This window comes from Mus caroli, chromosome 5 (genome assembly GCF_900094665.2).
Source record: "Mus caroli chromosome 5, CAROLI_EIJ_v1.1, whole genome shotgun sequence".
Classification (NCBI taxonomy): Eukaryota; Metazoa; Chordata; class Mammalia; order Rodentia; family Muridae; genus Mus; species Mus caroli.
The window spans coordinates 33,580,219-33,596,710 of NC_034574.1; the positions used below are offsets into that span (position 1 = coordinate 33,580,219).

Below are 16,492 nucleotides of genomic sequence, written 5' to 3' on the forward strand. Positions count from 1 at the left end.
GGGCATCTGATGAGGATGTAATATGTAAAGATGAGGGCTGAGGACTGAGGTCACAGCCATTAGCTGGAGTGCATAACACCAACTCAGAGTCCTGATGTTGTAGGCTCTACATGTGGAGAAAGCCATTAATTATTTATATAGAGTGACCTTGGTCAGGAAATCACCTTTGATTCTTCCTCAGCTGATGTCACAATCAACTGACATCAGAATTATGACACCATCTGCTCACCTACAAGTCCTGTTCAAGTGTGTCTGTGGGCTTTGATGCAGATATGAACTGAGAACAGCTAGAGATGACCCACTTTTTCTGTAAGATTGATGAGAATCTATCCAACTCAGTTAATACTCAAGTTTTTACACCCCTCATTTGCCTGTAACATCCAATCATTTATAAATAGCAGAAAGACATTAGTAAGTCCTAAGGCAGATGGAGGTGTCCATGTTTTCCAGAAAAGAAGGTCAAAAATTTCCTGTTTCTTAGAAGTCTTGTTGTCACTGTCTAAGATCTAAGAAGACACATATCTGCTGATCTGATACCTAATGGGTGTTCCTGACTTCTTACCTGGCAATGGCAGGTAGACTCTTCTGCGTGTTTTGGTTTGATGATGGGCAAGAAGATTCTGGCTTTGTCTGGTGATGAGATTCTGGAAAGCATGACATGTTTGGGTCAGATGGCACAGTGAATACAACTGGGAGCTTTTGGGAGTTCACTGGGATAGCTATAATTTAAATTATTTTATTATTTATCCTGATGCTTTTAGAAATCAGAAGTAGTACCTTGTGGAGGTTGTAAAAATTGCATGGATTGTTTATAATATAAAGCACACATTACCTGATTTTCCCAGAAATACAGAATACCCCACCAGAAGGCATTTTAGGGATTATTATAGGTGGATTTATTTTGAAAGACTTTGGTTTTGTTATGAGCTCATCCACCCACCCCTTTTTTTGTTGGTTCATTCACACAAGTCAATGAGTCTTTTCTGAACACTTATAGAATGGGTTCTTCCCTAGAATCTGGAGTTACAGTGGGGAAGCCAGATGTGGTTCTTAAATACAAGGGGACTATAAGCAAGCAGAGCAGGAAGAACATTTTGGACAGAATGAGTGACATAAGGAAAATACATTATGCTTAAGGATGTACGATTAATCTTGTGTGGCTGAGGAGAGCCTTCTGAAAGGTGACTGGTGAGTGACATTCTGATGAGAGTGTTAAAACCAAAAGAACACTGTGAGAGTCAGCAGGGTCTAGGGATGCCCACTACCTGCACAAACCACTTGTGTTCTCCTTCCCATCCTGTGATAGAGCAAGTGAGTTTCCATGGTTCTGATGTAGGCCAACAGGTACCAGTTGGTTACAACTGGGAATCTGTTTTCTCAATGTTTCCTCCTTGATCATCGTCCTAGGAAAGTTTAACTGTCAATGTCATACATCCTTCAGTCATCTGAAGGAAGAGCCTCAATTGAGGAATTGCCTAGATCAGATTAGCCCATATGTCTTTGAGAGGGAAGGGTTAACTTGTTAATTGATACAGGTGGGCCTAGCCCACTGCGTTCAGCACTACCACCAAAAAGGTGGGGCTGGGGTATCTACAAAAGCTAGCTGAGCATAAGCCTAAGATGTGGGTCAGCAAGTGTAATTCTACCATGGTTCTTGCTTCTAGGTTCCTGCCTTGTTTTCCTGCCCTGATTTCCCTCAATACAAGACTGTGATCTCAAAGTGTGAGCTCAACATCCCTCCCATCATATCCCTCCTCCCCACCCACCCCCCCAAACACAGACGTTGCTTTTGGCCAGAATGTTTAATCATAGCAACAGAACAAGAAAAATCGCCAGGTGCAGCCAGGCTTCTGCATTGGAGTTACTTAGCATGCCATTACTGGTCTTGCTTTTCATCATGGATGAATTGTAAGCAGCCATCGATCCTTATGAAAGACATTGAATATACTCTGATGTGTGACTCATAAAGCACTTTCCCAGTTGTGACAGTGGGCCATATAAACAGAGAAGCATGCACACCTTGACTTAATTTGGGTGTTACTCTGCACTCTGCCCAAGGTTGACCACAGACTGGATATCACTGATTGAAGGGACTCTGATTACTTGAAATGGCATTTGAGTCAGTGATAGGTCCATTAATCACACACCCATAAAATCACTTTTTGTCATTAACAGCTACGTAGAACATCCACCCCTCTGGAGCTTCACGATGCCACATTTGTACATTACTAACATCAAAGCGTGATGCAAGGATACCTGGATGTTTTAGTACACTAAGACTCATCATAGATTTCATTTGGTTTTACAATTGCTAACAAATCCCCAGTTCTCTATCATGGCCCTTGGAATTCACAGACCTGAGTAGGCTCTGCTTCCAAGTGTTTTACCTTCTTCAAAGTACAGGGCAGAGCCAGCTAGAGACCCACATTGGAAATATAACTCAGACCCATGTAATTTTATTTCAACTAGACACAAGCTAGAGGGAACCTCAGTTGAGAAAGTGCCCCTCACAAGATTGACCTTTCAGGAATTTTCTTGATTAATGATTGATGTAGGAGGACCCAGGTCACTGTGAGAAGTGCCACTTCTGGACTGGTGGTCCCCAGTGCTATAAGAAAGCAGGCTGAGCAAACTGTTAGGAGCAAACCAATAAGGATCCTCCCCCAACCCTGCCTCCATGGCCTTTGCATCAATGTCTGCTTCCAGGTTCCTGCTTGCTTTGAGTTCCTGTCCTGACCTCTCTCAGGAATAGAGTATGATATGACCTGAGAGTTTTAAGCTGAAACAAACCCCTTCATCCTCGAGTTGTTTATGGTCATGGTGTTTTATCACAGCCCTAGAAAACCTATGGCACTTGGTGAGTTTGAAAAGGTTTCACAGTCCCAATCCATTTCTCCATCATTGACTAATGAGCTTTGCTAATTCTCTGGAATATGGGGCTGGCCTTTTTGAGTGACAATTAATCATTTTAAACTAATGGGGAACAGGATTTCCAAGGTGGGCATGAAGGGCACTTCCAAGGGCAAGAAGGTATATCTTCTCAGGGTGCTGCTATTTATCAAGCTGTGTGTGTGTGTATGTGTATGTTAATAACACCAACAGTGTGCACACATATGTGTGAGGGCATGTGCATGGGTGACATTGGCCTCAGAATGACATCAAGGTCTTCTCAAGGACTGTGGGAGAGCAATGCATCTCCCAAGTGGCCTGGGGTTACTGTGGCTTCTTTTGGTTAATGCATGTAGATAAAGACAGTTGTCTTACTCCTGATTTTAATCATTGTTCTTACAATAGAGGATGTTGGGATAGCCTGCAAAGTCTTACATTCATCTGAATGACATCACACACACAGATCCCAGGCTTTAAACCCTCACTTTCCATACAATGCTAACCCTATAGAGCTAGACCCAGAACCTAGTGAGATGGCAGTGGGGTTAAAAAAACAAAACAAAACAACAATGTAAACACTTACCTTCTTCTGCTCCAAGGACCTATATTGGATTAGAAAAAGATAGAAAAGATAATGGTGAATGGGTGCAGGTAACAGAAAATTTAACCAACACCATGAATACTGGGAGTCTTATTAGTGGAGTTTGGGGAAAAGTATTTAGTACAGACTTTTAAGGAGATTGCAAATAGTTTTCCTAAAAGACTACATTAAACTCAAGGTATTATCTTCTGTGTATGATGTAACAAATGTACAGTTGGCCAATGGTGTTAAAGGGTGATTTGATTACTAGAGAATACTCACTCACAGTTATCAAAAGTCTTTAAAATATTCTTATTTGAACAACTGCCTTGGTGAAACACGTTTTCTGAGAAACCAAATCTGGCCAAGCTGCAAGGATGCTCAGGACATTGTTCTTTACAGCACTGGAGCACTGGAAATAGTCTGCAGGCCCAGATAAGTAAGAAGTGCTCCCTTGGGAGATAACTCAGTCGCTGAGAGCATTTGCTGTGCAACTGTGAGGACCTGAGTTCTGATCTCCATGACTCTTGTAAAAATGAGGCATGGCTGCATGTGCCTGTGGCTGCAGCCGGGTGGGAGGAGACAGCCAGCCAAGCTGGGTGGATCCTGAGAGCCTCTGGCAAGCTGGGCCTTGCCAAACTTCAGTTTGTGAGGGATCTTAAGGTACTAAAGACAGACAGCAACAGAAGCAGCAGCCTGACTTCTTCCTCAGGCCTTCACATGTACACACATGGGCCTGCATGCCCACATACATACGTACATGCTCACACATACTGCACACTCATATCCATGCACATGTATGCACACATTGCACACAGACACCCATGTACACACAGACACCCATGTACACACACACACACACACACACACACACACACACACACACACTCACACACACACACACAAAACACATGTACTAACACAAGCACTAATGCATGCACTAAAGAATGCATCACACACATGCATGTGCCCTCCACCACACAGGAATTGTTCATTTTGGACTTATACTTGGTTACTGAGGTATTATGCAGGCATAGAAAAAACTCCACACTAAGAACCGAGTAAGAGTACACTATCCACAGGTGGCATGGGGGTTTGTTTTAAGTGTCCATATGTGTGTGAAAGACTTGTGTATGTAGTCATGTTTAACTACGACACTGTGAGGCTTCTTTCCCTTCTTGAAATTTTCATTTTAAAAAATGAACAGATAATGTTATTTTTCTTAAATGCAGGTATTGCTGTTTCTAAACATTTCTTTTCTCTTTCTTTGATTAAAAATTATAGACTTCCTGAATGTGATGAAGAATCTATATGTTTATTGGGCTTGCACTCTGACCACACTACACACACACACACACACACACACACACACACACACACACACACACACTTTCTTCTTTGAGACAGGGTCCCAGTATGCATATGAGGTCTCAGTTTAAACAGGCAATCCTTCTGCCATGGCCCCCGTGGCCTCCAATGTGATGGGATTGCTTGTGGGTACCACCATGAACTGGCTCTACCTACGAACCCCAAAGAAGCAGTTCAGCGCCTCGCTGCAAATAATTTCCAAAGTCCATTGCAGACATTGTCTCTGCTACGGAGCCTCCAGGAATCAGATAGACAAAGAATTCATGAACTTGGGGGACAGAAAATTCATGATATGGCTTAGGAACCTTCTGAAATAAAAATGTTCTGATAATAAATAAAATCATACTTTTTTGTGGGCATAAGGAAGATTTATTATACCTTTCATCAAAATTCCAAAGGGCTGTAAAATCTAGAAATATTAGGAATCATTGTTTTATAGATAAGTTACAAAGAGGTGGGACTCTCTGACAAGTTTCCCAGAGTTATCTGGGAATAAGTTGACCTTGGGCCCAGCTCTCTTGATTCCTGTTGGCTCTGGAGACAAGAAATCTTTAGCAGCAGTTTGCTTAGAGAGGCATCCTGTGTCTTGTTTGATGCTAACCAACTGAAGGCCTTTTTATTTTAAAGACCTCAGCATCCCCAGGATTCTGGAATGGAGGCTATGTGTATTATGGATAGCAAATCAAAGCTAATCCGCAGGCCAGGTATAAAGGGTAATGAATCTCTTCTAAATGAGGGGTTTGACCGTCTTCCCACTGGGTATTCCCAGCAGTTCAAAGTGCTCAGTCAGATGCAGCAGGAGCTCTCAGGCTTGTCAAAGGTGAAGGGAAGGAGACCTATAAACACCGTGAGTAGCCTGCTTCAGGGAGAAAGCCCTTGCTCTATTTTGCTGGGACCCAGCTGATTGTTTTGCTTAAGGGCTTCAAATTCCAAATCAAATACAATTAGAAAGCCACAGTGAAATCTCTCTGGTTCTATTGTTAACTTTTTTTTTTCTGTTAGCAAATATATTTGAGTGAGGTAGAAGTGCTTTTCTCCTTTGTCCCGCCCCCCCCCCCCCCCCCCCCCCCCCCCCCCCCACCCCCCCCCCCCCCCCCCCCCCCCCGTTTTCCTTCTTAACCTTTAAAAACTTATTTTCAGTGCCTCTCATTTTCAGGCAGGGTCACAGCTGAAGGGAGCAGATCAGGACAATGGGCTCTCCAGGCATGGTCCCTTGTTCTGCCAGTTGGGACATTCTGACAGTGGATTCCTTCCCAGGCTTTCTTTGCTTAGGGCCTTGTCAAGATCGCATGGGATCCAGTCTGCCCTGACTTGGAAAACTGGAATTCCACCCGAGCTTGAGTCCAGGCAGGTAGCCTGCAACTTTCAGGTAGCCTGAAATAGATCCTTTTGACCCCATGCAACCAAGTAGGGGCTTAGTGAGCCCACAAGCATGGCCCCTGCCCTTCCCAGCCGGCTTCTTTTCATACTGGAGAATTGGTCTCTAGTTGCAGCTTACACAAAAGCAGGCAAAAATCTTGGTAAACGATGAGAATCTGACTGTTAGGGTGAAGCCAAGTTCTAGCAGAAGCCTCCCTCCCCCCAAAAAAAAAGTTTGCAAAGAAAGTAGACAGTCCCTTGAACCTCCTGTGCTCCCTGCTGTCTAAGATGATCAGAATCTTGCTTCTTGCAGAGATAATGCCCCAAATTCCCTCTTTGTTAGACAAAATAGCTACTTACCCTACTGAAGTCTTTTGCACTCCTCTGCCTGTAAAAGAGAAAAAAAAAGAAAGAAAGAAAAAGAAAAGAAAAAAAGAAGGTGTTAAATAAAGGCAACTTATCATGAACAAGATAAAATCATTGTGAACCTTATAAACCTTTGATTACATTTTCATGGCCAAATTAACAGCCCATAGTCCAGTGTGATATTCATCACTGCTCTATAAAATGAAACCAGGCTATTTTTCTTGTAGTTTTCCAAGGGAAGGGAGCCGTGCTAAGCCAGTATGGAAGCTGCTAGCAGAGCTACCCGGAGGACTCATTTCTCACTTTCAGAGGGCTCGAGCCACCCCCTCGTCTTTCCTGACACCTGAGCTTCCATGCCAGGTTTCATCAGCTCACGTAGACCACTGCTTATCCAACTCTCTGATTTTCACTTTGAGAATGTGAGTTTTAAATACAAAGCTGTCAGGGGCACCAAGATCCCTAGATGTTCAGGGAAAGAATGGGGGCAGCAAAGAGAGAATGAGACAGAAGAAAAGCCATGAAACTGGATAGGAAGGACCCGACTGCTAGGTGGATGGGTGTCAGAGCAGGCATTACGCATTCAATATGTGGACAAGCCTCCAGTATTTGTGTGTGCACACACACATACACACACAGACACACACACAGACACACACACATACATACACACACATACGCATATACCTACACACATACACAGACATATACACACACATACACACATATACACATACATACACACATACATACATACACACATACACACACATACATACACACGCATACACACATATACATACACACACACACACACACATACACACACACACACACACACATGTGCTTGTGAATGTGGAGGCCAGAGCTTGGCAGTGAGGTCTTCTTCCTTCACTCTCTTACCCTATCTTTTGAGACAGGGTCTCTCACCGGTCTGCTAGGCTGGCTGGCCTGTGAGCCAGAGGGAATCTGCTTGTCTCTGTTTCCCCAAGTGTTGGGGTTACAGGCTTTGTATGTGGGTGCCTGGGATCTGAACTCAGATCCCCACTCTGTGCTGCAAGTGCTTTACCCCCTGAGCCTAAGGAAAGTTTGACTTGCTGGGATTTGAACCTACACCATCAGCATGAGTGGCACTCGAAAATCAAATGAATTCATTTTACAAAGGCCTTTCAAACATGTAAGAGGAGTTAACCGAGCGTGTAAGCAAAGCTTGTTCTCTGAGCGTCCCTAAGCTCTCTTGCTTGAATTCCTTTATGTGTGTAGGACAAGTGGGGTGGCTGTCCTCCTGTTAGATAAAGCCCTCAATGTATAAAGTCACTGATGTGCCTCACATATTGACTGGGACTCCAACCTCTGCATTTGATTTGTTCTCACCCACAGAATGGCAGCAAGGGCATTCACCCTGACGGGTTACTGGAAGAAGAGCATGAGATAGAAGTGCGAATCTGTGGCATGCAATGGGTAAGAAGAATATCCTATGTGGCCAGACCGGTGAGCAAGGCAGGGAGGAAGTGGGCTGAGGGTGTGTTGTCCACCTGCCTGAGTGTGTGAGTGAAAGGGAGAGCAGGCTGGAAGATTAGGGTGGCTTCACCAGTCTCAGTGAGAAGCCGGGCATCTAGACCTTTGGAACTGGACAGGATCAGGCAGCCTGACCAACCTTGGCTGCTGGTTTCATGTCTAAGCAACTCCTTTGGGAAATGGTACGCTCAAATTACATCCGAAAGAATTAAAAACATACATAAACACTTGTATGCAGAAGTTCATAGCTATGTTATCTATAATAGTCAACAAGTGAAAGCAGGGGCCAGGGATCCCGCTTAGTGGGTGGGTGGGGTGATTGCCTCAGTGACTTCCGTTCTCTCCACCGCATAAACCAGGCATGGAGGTATAGGCCTATAATCTGGAGTAGTGAGGAGGTAAAAGCAGGAAGCTTAGTAGTTCAGGGCCAGCCTGGGCTATGGGAGACAGTCTGAAAGAGAGCTTCCTCAGTCTTAGTGCTTCTCCCAAGTTCCTGTGGGATGGTCACAGGCAAATTAAAGAGATAGTATGGATAATGATATAGAACCAATACACATACTCTTAATTATTTTGTGGCCAAACTGAGATTAGCTTCAGCAGTTTCAGTGCTTGAGATTCTGGTGTGTCAAAGATGCTGGTGGGATGGCTTAATTCAAGACATAGTGTGTACAAAGTACATTATATCCTTGCCCACAAATGGACTCAGGTAACCTTGTACAATGATTTTTTGTTTTTTTAATGCAGAAGCTGAGGCTGGAGAGAAGGCCCAGCAGTTAAGAGTGCTCATTGCTATTTCAGAGGACACATTTGGTTCCCAGCATCCACAGCATTAGTTGGCTCACAGCTGCCTGTAACTTCAGTTCTGGGGAAGAGGGCGGCGCCTCATCTTAGACTCTCTTCTGGCTTCTGCAGGAATCTGAATGCCAGTGTTTCACACACACACACACACACACACACACACACACACACACACACACACACACACACACACACACTCTCCTTCCCCTCCTCAAATAAATATGGAAAATACATCCTAAAAATCATAGAAGTGGCTGGGTATGGTGGTCCATGACTTTAGTCCTAGCATTCAGAAGGCAGAGGAAGGCAGATCTCTATAAGTTTGAGGCTAGCCAGTCTACAGAGCTAGTTTCAGACAGCTAGGACTACACAGAGAAATCCTGTCTTGAAAAAATCAAAATGAAACCAAACAAAACCAAAACAAAAAAACCTTCAAACCAAACCACCAACCAGCCAACCAAAAATCCTAGAAGTGATCCTAAAGTTGCAGTTTTTAAGTTAAGGCACTCATGGCATTCAGCCCCGTGGAGTGTGTGAACTGTGTCCCAAAGTTCTCTATGGCTACATATTGATTTTACTAAATCAACAAAAATCGTGAGGGGAAGTTTGGCTTGCTAAGATTTGAACCTGCACCGTCAGCATGAGCAGTATTCAAAAATCAAATATGTTCAACCTGCAAAGGCCTTTCAAATATTTAAGTGGATTATACTGAGTGTGTAAGCAAATCTTGCTCTCTAAGATTCTGTACACTCGCTTGATTTCATTTATGTGTGTTGGACAGGTGGGCTGGCTGTCCTCCTGTTAGATAAATCTCTCAATGTATAAAGTCTCCCAATGTATAAAGTCACTGACGTACCTCACAAATCTAATGAACTCCAGGATAGGTCAGCTTTGGGATCTTCCACATTAATAAACTGAGTTTTCAGGAAGAACCCTAGCCCTCTCTGATTTATTCCACATAGAGCAGGTGGGCACTCTGATACCTGGATGGTCCTTTAGCCTCACTGGCTCGTGTTGCTTCATCGAGGGCACCTTCGAGTTTCTTTAGTTGCCCATGCTCTGTCTACCAGAGCTTGTAATTAAAATGTGACCACAAATACACAAAGTTCTAACATTTGTCTCCTTGATATAACAGGTGCTTAGTTTAACTTTAAAGATACTGCCATCTTCTACAGATGTGGACTTTCTTGAGCATTCTTTAGTTATTAGTGTAGTTTGAAATGGATTGGATTAGAATCCTTCTGTGTTAGGTATGGCCTCTGCCATCTTTGATAAAATAAATTTCCTCCCTGAACCCCAAATTTAGACAGCAAGAAAGAGGATTGTTGAAAGTTCTACTGAAAAAAAGAAAACCCCGTGAATCTGTTTCAACTAAGACAGCACTTCCTGTCTGCACACTCTGATGGTTGCACCTGGCTTCATATGGAGTTTCTATTCTGAGATTACTATAGGATGCCCAGTGGGATCTGACATGATTCAGAGATATGCTGTGTTTTTCTACCCAGTTTCTCCTAATAGCAATATCTTATAAACCTATAATAATAATACATATTATGACAATGTGTATTAATAATATATATATATAATAAAATTCATAGAGTAATGATGGTGATAATAACAATTTATGCTTTCAAATCCTTAGTTTCCATTCATAAATATGAATTGGTATATCTCTAACCCACACTTTTTTTCCTTTAAAGGGTAATGCGTTTTGATATTTACAAAGATTGCCTTCACTTCCCAAATCATCATAGTGTACTTTGAGGTGAGCTGGATTGTTTGAACAGATGTGATTCCAGTGTGGCTGGTAGAGAAGGAAGAGCGTTAGTCAGTCACCAGGGTGTTCCATGTCCTAAATATGAGATGCTTCACTTAAATTATGCTTTGGCTTGACCCCAACCCCCCAGCCCACTTAGTTCAGTGAAACTTGAACGACACACCATGGTACAATGAGCTCTGTATTTCTATGCCCTTGGTATATGGGGTGCAATAATACTGTCTTTCACATGGTGTATCTGAGTGACTACACACAGAAGCCTGCACAAAGGGGCTTGGGACATATGGTTGCTTATTTGACGTGTGCAAGGGCCTTGGCTCAATCCTAGGAGCACACACATAAACACTTCATCCAGGGACTGGTTACAGTAGAACACAGAAAAACGTGACTGCTTGGGGTGATGCTGTTGGGTGTGTGGACATTTGGATGAAAATAGCAAAGGGTCCACAGCCATACTGTTATTCCCTTCTATGTTTTCTTTCAGGTTATGTCCAGTGGATGGTCTGTCTATGCTGATTAGAAAGTCCCAAATGCCCATTCAATATGTGCTTATCTTCCTTTGTAACAGAAAGGATTATATCCAGATTCAAAGTTTGATTTGAAACAGCTTGTGTTGGAGTTGTTTATGGTCGGGATGTAAGTCTCTCTTCTGAGAAAAATAATTTTAAGTGGAAAAAAAATAAGTTGAGGAAAAACATGTGTGCATATTGTCAGTTTTATAGCATTAATTGTTGAAAATACCCAGCTAGCATTGCCCACTGTGCCAAATTCTCCATTAGCGTTTGATTGTCCACAGAAGACCTAAAGAACATTGTCCTTCACTGAAATGCTGCCCCTCAGCATTGTTTTGTGAAGTCAAGACTTCGATGTAAAAGAGAGAGTGGCAGAGCTGGTGGAGACAAATGGGGCTGAAAAGATTCCACAAGGAACCACATCTACTATCCAGGGAGAGCAAAGGCGGTGGTGGAGGCCACAGCGGCATTGTCTGCAGTTGGTGCCCTGGGAGCCAGATCTCACAGCCTCTGCTTTCAGGCACCCCTTCCTCAGTGGCTTACAGAGAAGCGGCTGAAAGAAAGGCACAGCCTTCTGCGTAGTTCCTGCTTATGCTCAGAGCTCCTGGGCTCTGCTTACCCAGCGGTGCCTCACATGGCTGTTTATGTGTGACCTGCTTCAATGGTAAAGGTGTTTCTCATGAGAGCTCTGATGGAAGTGAATTGGAGGGCACTGCTCTTTTCCTATAGTAAAGCCCTCCTGTTCATGGTTATGTCCCCAGTCTCCTCCTGGGCTTTGCCTATGTGCATTCTTCAAGATGCCCACCTGATTTTCTTTCTGAATTCTAATGATTTATGGATGTAACATTTACTGAAACTTTGTGCCATCTGCTGGCCTGGGCACCTGTTCTTCTGAGACACTGGGAAGTCATCCTTTTTAGCTCTGCTGAGAGAAGTCGGAGATCACATGAAATGCTCTTTGGAGCTGTTTGTGATGGAAAGATCTTGCCTAATTCTCATCATGTCTAAAAATGATGAAGTAAATATAAACCATATTCCCCGAGAGCCCCAAAATACAAGGCATCCACATGGAACCCAATAACATTACATTACCAGGACTGGGAACATAGAACTGCCTATTCAGAAAATTACTTTTAAAAAAGATGATTAAGTTTTGCTGTATGTATGAACATTTTGACTGTATGAGTTTATATGTGTCACATGAGTGTATGAGGCCAGAAGATGTCATCAAGTCATCTGGAACTAGAGTTACAAATGGTTGTGAGCCACCATGTAGTGCTGGGAAGTGAATTTGGATCCTCTACAAGAACATTATATAAGCTTTTACGAAAAGCTCTTAACTGCTAACCCATGTCTTTAGGCCCCAGAAAATTCTTGATGAAGTAATTCAATATGTTGAAAATGTATCAAAGTTCTGTGACTAATACTCCTGCAGCACAGAGACTGATAGGATCTGGCTGCAGAGGGACTCCAGAAATCAAGGGCATTATCTCAGACATTGGAAACCAGAGCAAGAAGGAGGGAGAAAGGCAAAATAACAGTAAGGATATCTGAAAAAGTCATAGGATTCATACTATTAACTATCTACCTACAATATCTATAATGCACATAGATATTCGTATATAGTTTAAACGAAAATTTCCCACCTGGGCTGACAATGCTTCCTCCAAGAGCCAAAGGCCATCTAATCAAAACCCAACATCAGGCATGCGAGACTCTTTTGAGTTGTTGTTGGTCAGGGTTGTTTGAGAGGCTCCCACAATATTTTAGGCTGTTGCTATTGCCCTTGGCTGCCCCCAGAGGTGGAACGGAAGTTCCTGTTGCTGAAGATACCATGCACTTTGTAAGAAGAAGCTGCAGAGAGCAGAAGGAGCAGGCAGGCTTCTCCTTACCATGGTATAGAACAGGTCCTTTCTTAATAACAAGGCAGGCTTAGTCCTATTAAAAGGAACAAAGCTTTTTTTCTTACAAATGTGGGTTTAATTCATTTAGCAGTAAAAGGGTAGAAGCTTTTTCTTTCTCTATGCAATAAAGATTGGAGCCCATTTTTCATCCAGAATGAGGGAGTTCTTTCTGCCCTGGTGCTTGGTCTTTTGCTCCATATGCATATGTAAGTATGGATGTGTGTAAGTATGTAATTGTGAGAATGCATGCAAGCTGGACCTGACTGGGTTGAATGGAAATATATAAGTGAGCATGCATGAATCTGTATATGAACTTATGTGAGATTATGCATAGTTGCTTATGTAAAAGTTTTTCCTTCTGTGAGTGTTATTTTCTTCTCCTTATTCAATAGAAGTTTATTGCTCCAAACTTCCTCCTAGCCCCACAAGCAAGAGGCATCTGGACCAAAGGGAAAGGGTTCTAGCAATTAATCCTTAATCTCCTGCTGTTTCAGGATGAGGTGCTAAGTGCCAGAGACTGCAGACTCTGGCTTCAGAGGAACACAGAAGGCAGGTCAGCTACAATAGCATAGACTCAGTCTTAGATAAGTAAACTTTTTATTATTATAAAGCAACACTAAATATCTCGTAAGACAAAGTCTTACCGCCAAATCTGTCTCACCTGGGCCCCCTCTGGACTTCTGGAAGGGTAAGTTTTGGAGGGAAGTATGCACTGGTCTCCTCCGGTGGTGCTGGGGGTAAGGGTTGGTATTTCTTGGGGAGAGTGATAGCAGGCCTGTGGGAAGAGTCATATGGATAAGGATTGAGTTGGTCTGCAGCCATGCCTTTCTCAGACAGTGAGTTCACTCTGACCTTCCCTCTCCCCTCCCTTGCTGTGGGTTTGAGGCTCAAGTGTGGAGGATGCTTTCTGCTGCCTAGACCATTTTGGGCATCTTTAAACCTTAGCATCCTCACTCTTCCAGAGTAGTGTGCTCTGATGCTTGGTTTTCTTTGTAGTGTGTGCGACACTGTAGTGTGCCATATGCTTTTCAACATGCTACCCATTTAGACCTTAGGAATCCTGGGGAAAGAGAATTATGTTCTCCTGCTTATTCCACACTGGATGATCTGCATTTCAAAAACTCCCCTAGGAATCACGCAAATGTTTGCAAGTTAATAGATAAGCCTTATCCATCCATGTTCTCCAGCCATCCATGTACTTATCCACAAAGTCCCTCATGCAGTTTGGTGGATGCTGATGTTTTGAAAGGAAATAAAAAAGACAGTCCGTGGCTCAAGATTCTTTCCACCCCCATGCAAGGGAAGGGTAGGGACTGAAGCGATGCTTTGTCTGTCCTGATCTCATGAGACTGGGCAGCTAGGTGTACCTACAATATGCTCTGTCTGGGTTTTGGAAAAAAAAAAAAGAAGAGCATATCATGTTGGTATTTAGGGAGGAAGAGTCTGGGAAGAAAGAGCAGTCAGTGTAGAGACACTTCTACAGAAATGGGTACCTTCATGGTAATCAGAAGGTTCTAGGTTAGTGTTAGGCATTTACTAACATTGTATAACACTATATGCCTGATGCATGTTTGGCCATCTTGGTCTTGGGCTGGTGAAATGGCTCAGCAGGGAAAGGTACTTGCTGTCAAGGCTGAAGACCTGAGTTTTATCCCGAGGCTCCAACTAGTAGAAATAGAGGATCAACTCCCGTATGTTATCCTCTGGCCTCCCAAGTGCATGGTGGCAGGTGCACACTACCCACCATAAATAAGCAAATGTAAAAAATGGAAGTTATTTGCTCCAAATGTGTGTACTAAGAAAGGAAGACGAATGGAGGGAATTTTGCTGACCACGGAAGGACTGTCTGACGATGTGAATGGATGGAGGCTTGCTGGATCTTGTTCACAGAGCTTCCAAGGCCAAATGCCTGTGCTTCTCTTTTTCAGGAGGTGGTACAAATCATTTAAATTAACAGCAAAACAAAATGATTAAATTCATAAAAATCGATTTCATATGTATGAGTGCTTTGGCTGTGTGTTGTCTGTGTCTGTGGAGGCCTCAGAGCCCCTGGGACTGAGCTACCATGTGGGTGCTGGGGATCAAACCTGGTTCCTCTGAAAGAGTAGCTAGTGCTTTTAATCTCTGAACCATTGCTCCGGTCCCACAAATGTGATTTTTAATGTCTTACCGAGGAGGTGGCAAGGGAGTCTGTGAAAGGAAACAGAATCAGGAGTTAAATTCACTATTTTTTGGGCAGGACCACTGATTAAAATTTTCCTCCTCCCCCTCGCCCTCCCCTTTCACCCCGCTTCCCTCTCCCCTCCCCCTCCCCTCCCCCTCCTCCTTCTTCTTCTCCCTTCTTTCTTCCCCCTTCTTTTCTTTCTTCCCCCTTCTTTCCCCTTTTCTTTCTTCCCCCTTCTTCCTTCCCCCTTCCTTCTTCCCCCTTCCCCTCTCCCTTCTCTTCTCCCTTCTCCCTCCTCCTCCTCCTCCTCTTCCTCCTTCTCCTCCTTCTTCCTTCTTCCTCTCCTCCTCCCCTCCTCCTCTTATTCTTTTGTTTAGGAGCAGAGGATGGAGGACCGAGACCTTATGCTTGCTAGGCAAGCACTCTACCACTGAGCTAAATCCCCAACTCCAGAATGTTTTGATTTACCAATGAAAAGGAAAAAATGTTTGAAATTCCAAAACAGTTTTCCAGTGACATTTAAGCTGCATCTTGCTGTGTCTGTATGTCTGTGCCTTTGAAGAGTAACAAGTACATTTTAATATTTTTCACTTACCTTGTTCATTTTTGTGTATTTGAATCCTAAAACAAGACAGAGAAGCCTGTGAGCCCAGTGGAAAACTGGAAAATGTCATTAAATCCTCTCGAAAGGACTCTGGACAGCTCAAGCGTGGTGGAGAGCTTGTCTCTGGCAGGTCTTGCCCTTCCTTCTCTCCTTTCCCTTTGTCTTGCTAAAACCCATTAGATTACATTCCTAAAGCTAGCCACCAGGGTGCTTTCCCTTCCCTTTCACTGCCTCCTCCTGAGGCTGACTATCAAGGTCTAGCTATCAGAGCCCCCTTGGGCTCACCCAATTAACATGCCCAATTAAAATTAAACACCTCATCATAACAGTGTTTGTCATTTTACCTTTATAAACTGTTATTTTCCTATGTGCCACATTTGCCTCCTCTCTGTCCTCTGTCTCCCAGTGACAAATACCCCTCCTCCCTCTTGCTTGTTTCCTTCCGCTTCTCTTTTATCCTCTTTTTTTCTGTCTTTGTCTCTTATTCCCTGGCCTCTGTCCCTTTAGGCCAAATAAATGCTCCACACTGCTGGTTTATCCATCAACATCCCACAAGGCAAATGGTCTGGGGTGACCTTAAGGGTAAGCACACTGGAGGGCCACAGGCCTCATCAGGCCGGATCAGCGCCAGGGTAGCAGGAGCGCAGGGTTGCCTG

General features: G+C 43.5%; 1 protein-coding gene and 1 long non-coding RNA gene across 2 annotated transcripts in view; one reads left to right on the plus strand and one right to left on the minus strand.

The window, feature by feature from the left end:
• Positions 1 to 16,492, minus strand: part of Clnk (cytokine dependent hematopoietic cell linker) — a 167,866-nt gene that overhangs the window by 30,249 nt on the left and 121,125 nt on the right. Inside the window, exons 9-14 of the mRNA XM_021163546.1 lie at positions 15,828 to 15,853; positions 15,239 to 15,258; positions 13,730 to 13,843; positions 6,557 to 6,584; positions 3,473 to 3,491; positions 563 to 644 (exon numbers count right to left, since the gene is read on the minus strand). Coding sequence (XP_021019205.1) covers positions 563 to 644; positions 3,473 to 3,491; positions 6,557 to 6,584; positions 13,730 to 13,843; positions 15,239 to 15,258; positions 15,828 to 15,853 — 289 coding nt within the window. The remainder of the gene's footprint in view (positions 1 to 562; positions 645 to 3,472; positions 3,492 to 6,556; positions 6,585 to 13,729; positions 13,844 to 15,238; positions 15,259 to 15,827; positions 15,854 to 16,492) is intronic.
• Positions 255 to 11,189, plus strand: LOC110295080. Its single transcript, XR_002378003.1, has 4 exons — positions 255 to 309; positions 7,940 to 8,020; positions 10,576 to 10,640; positions 11,137 to 11,189. It is a non-coding gene; the product is annotated as an uncharacterized LOC110295080 (long non-coding RNA).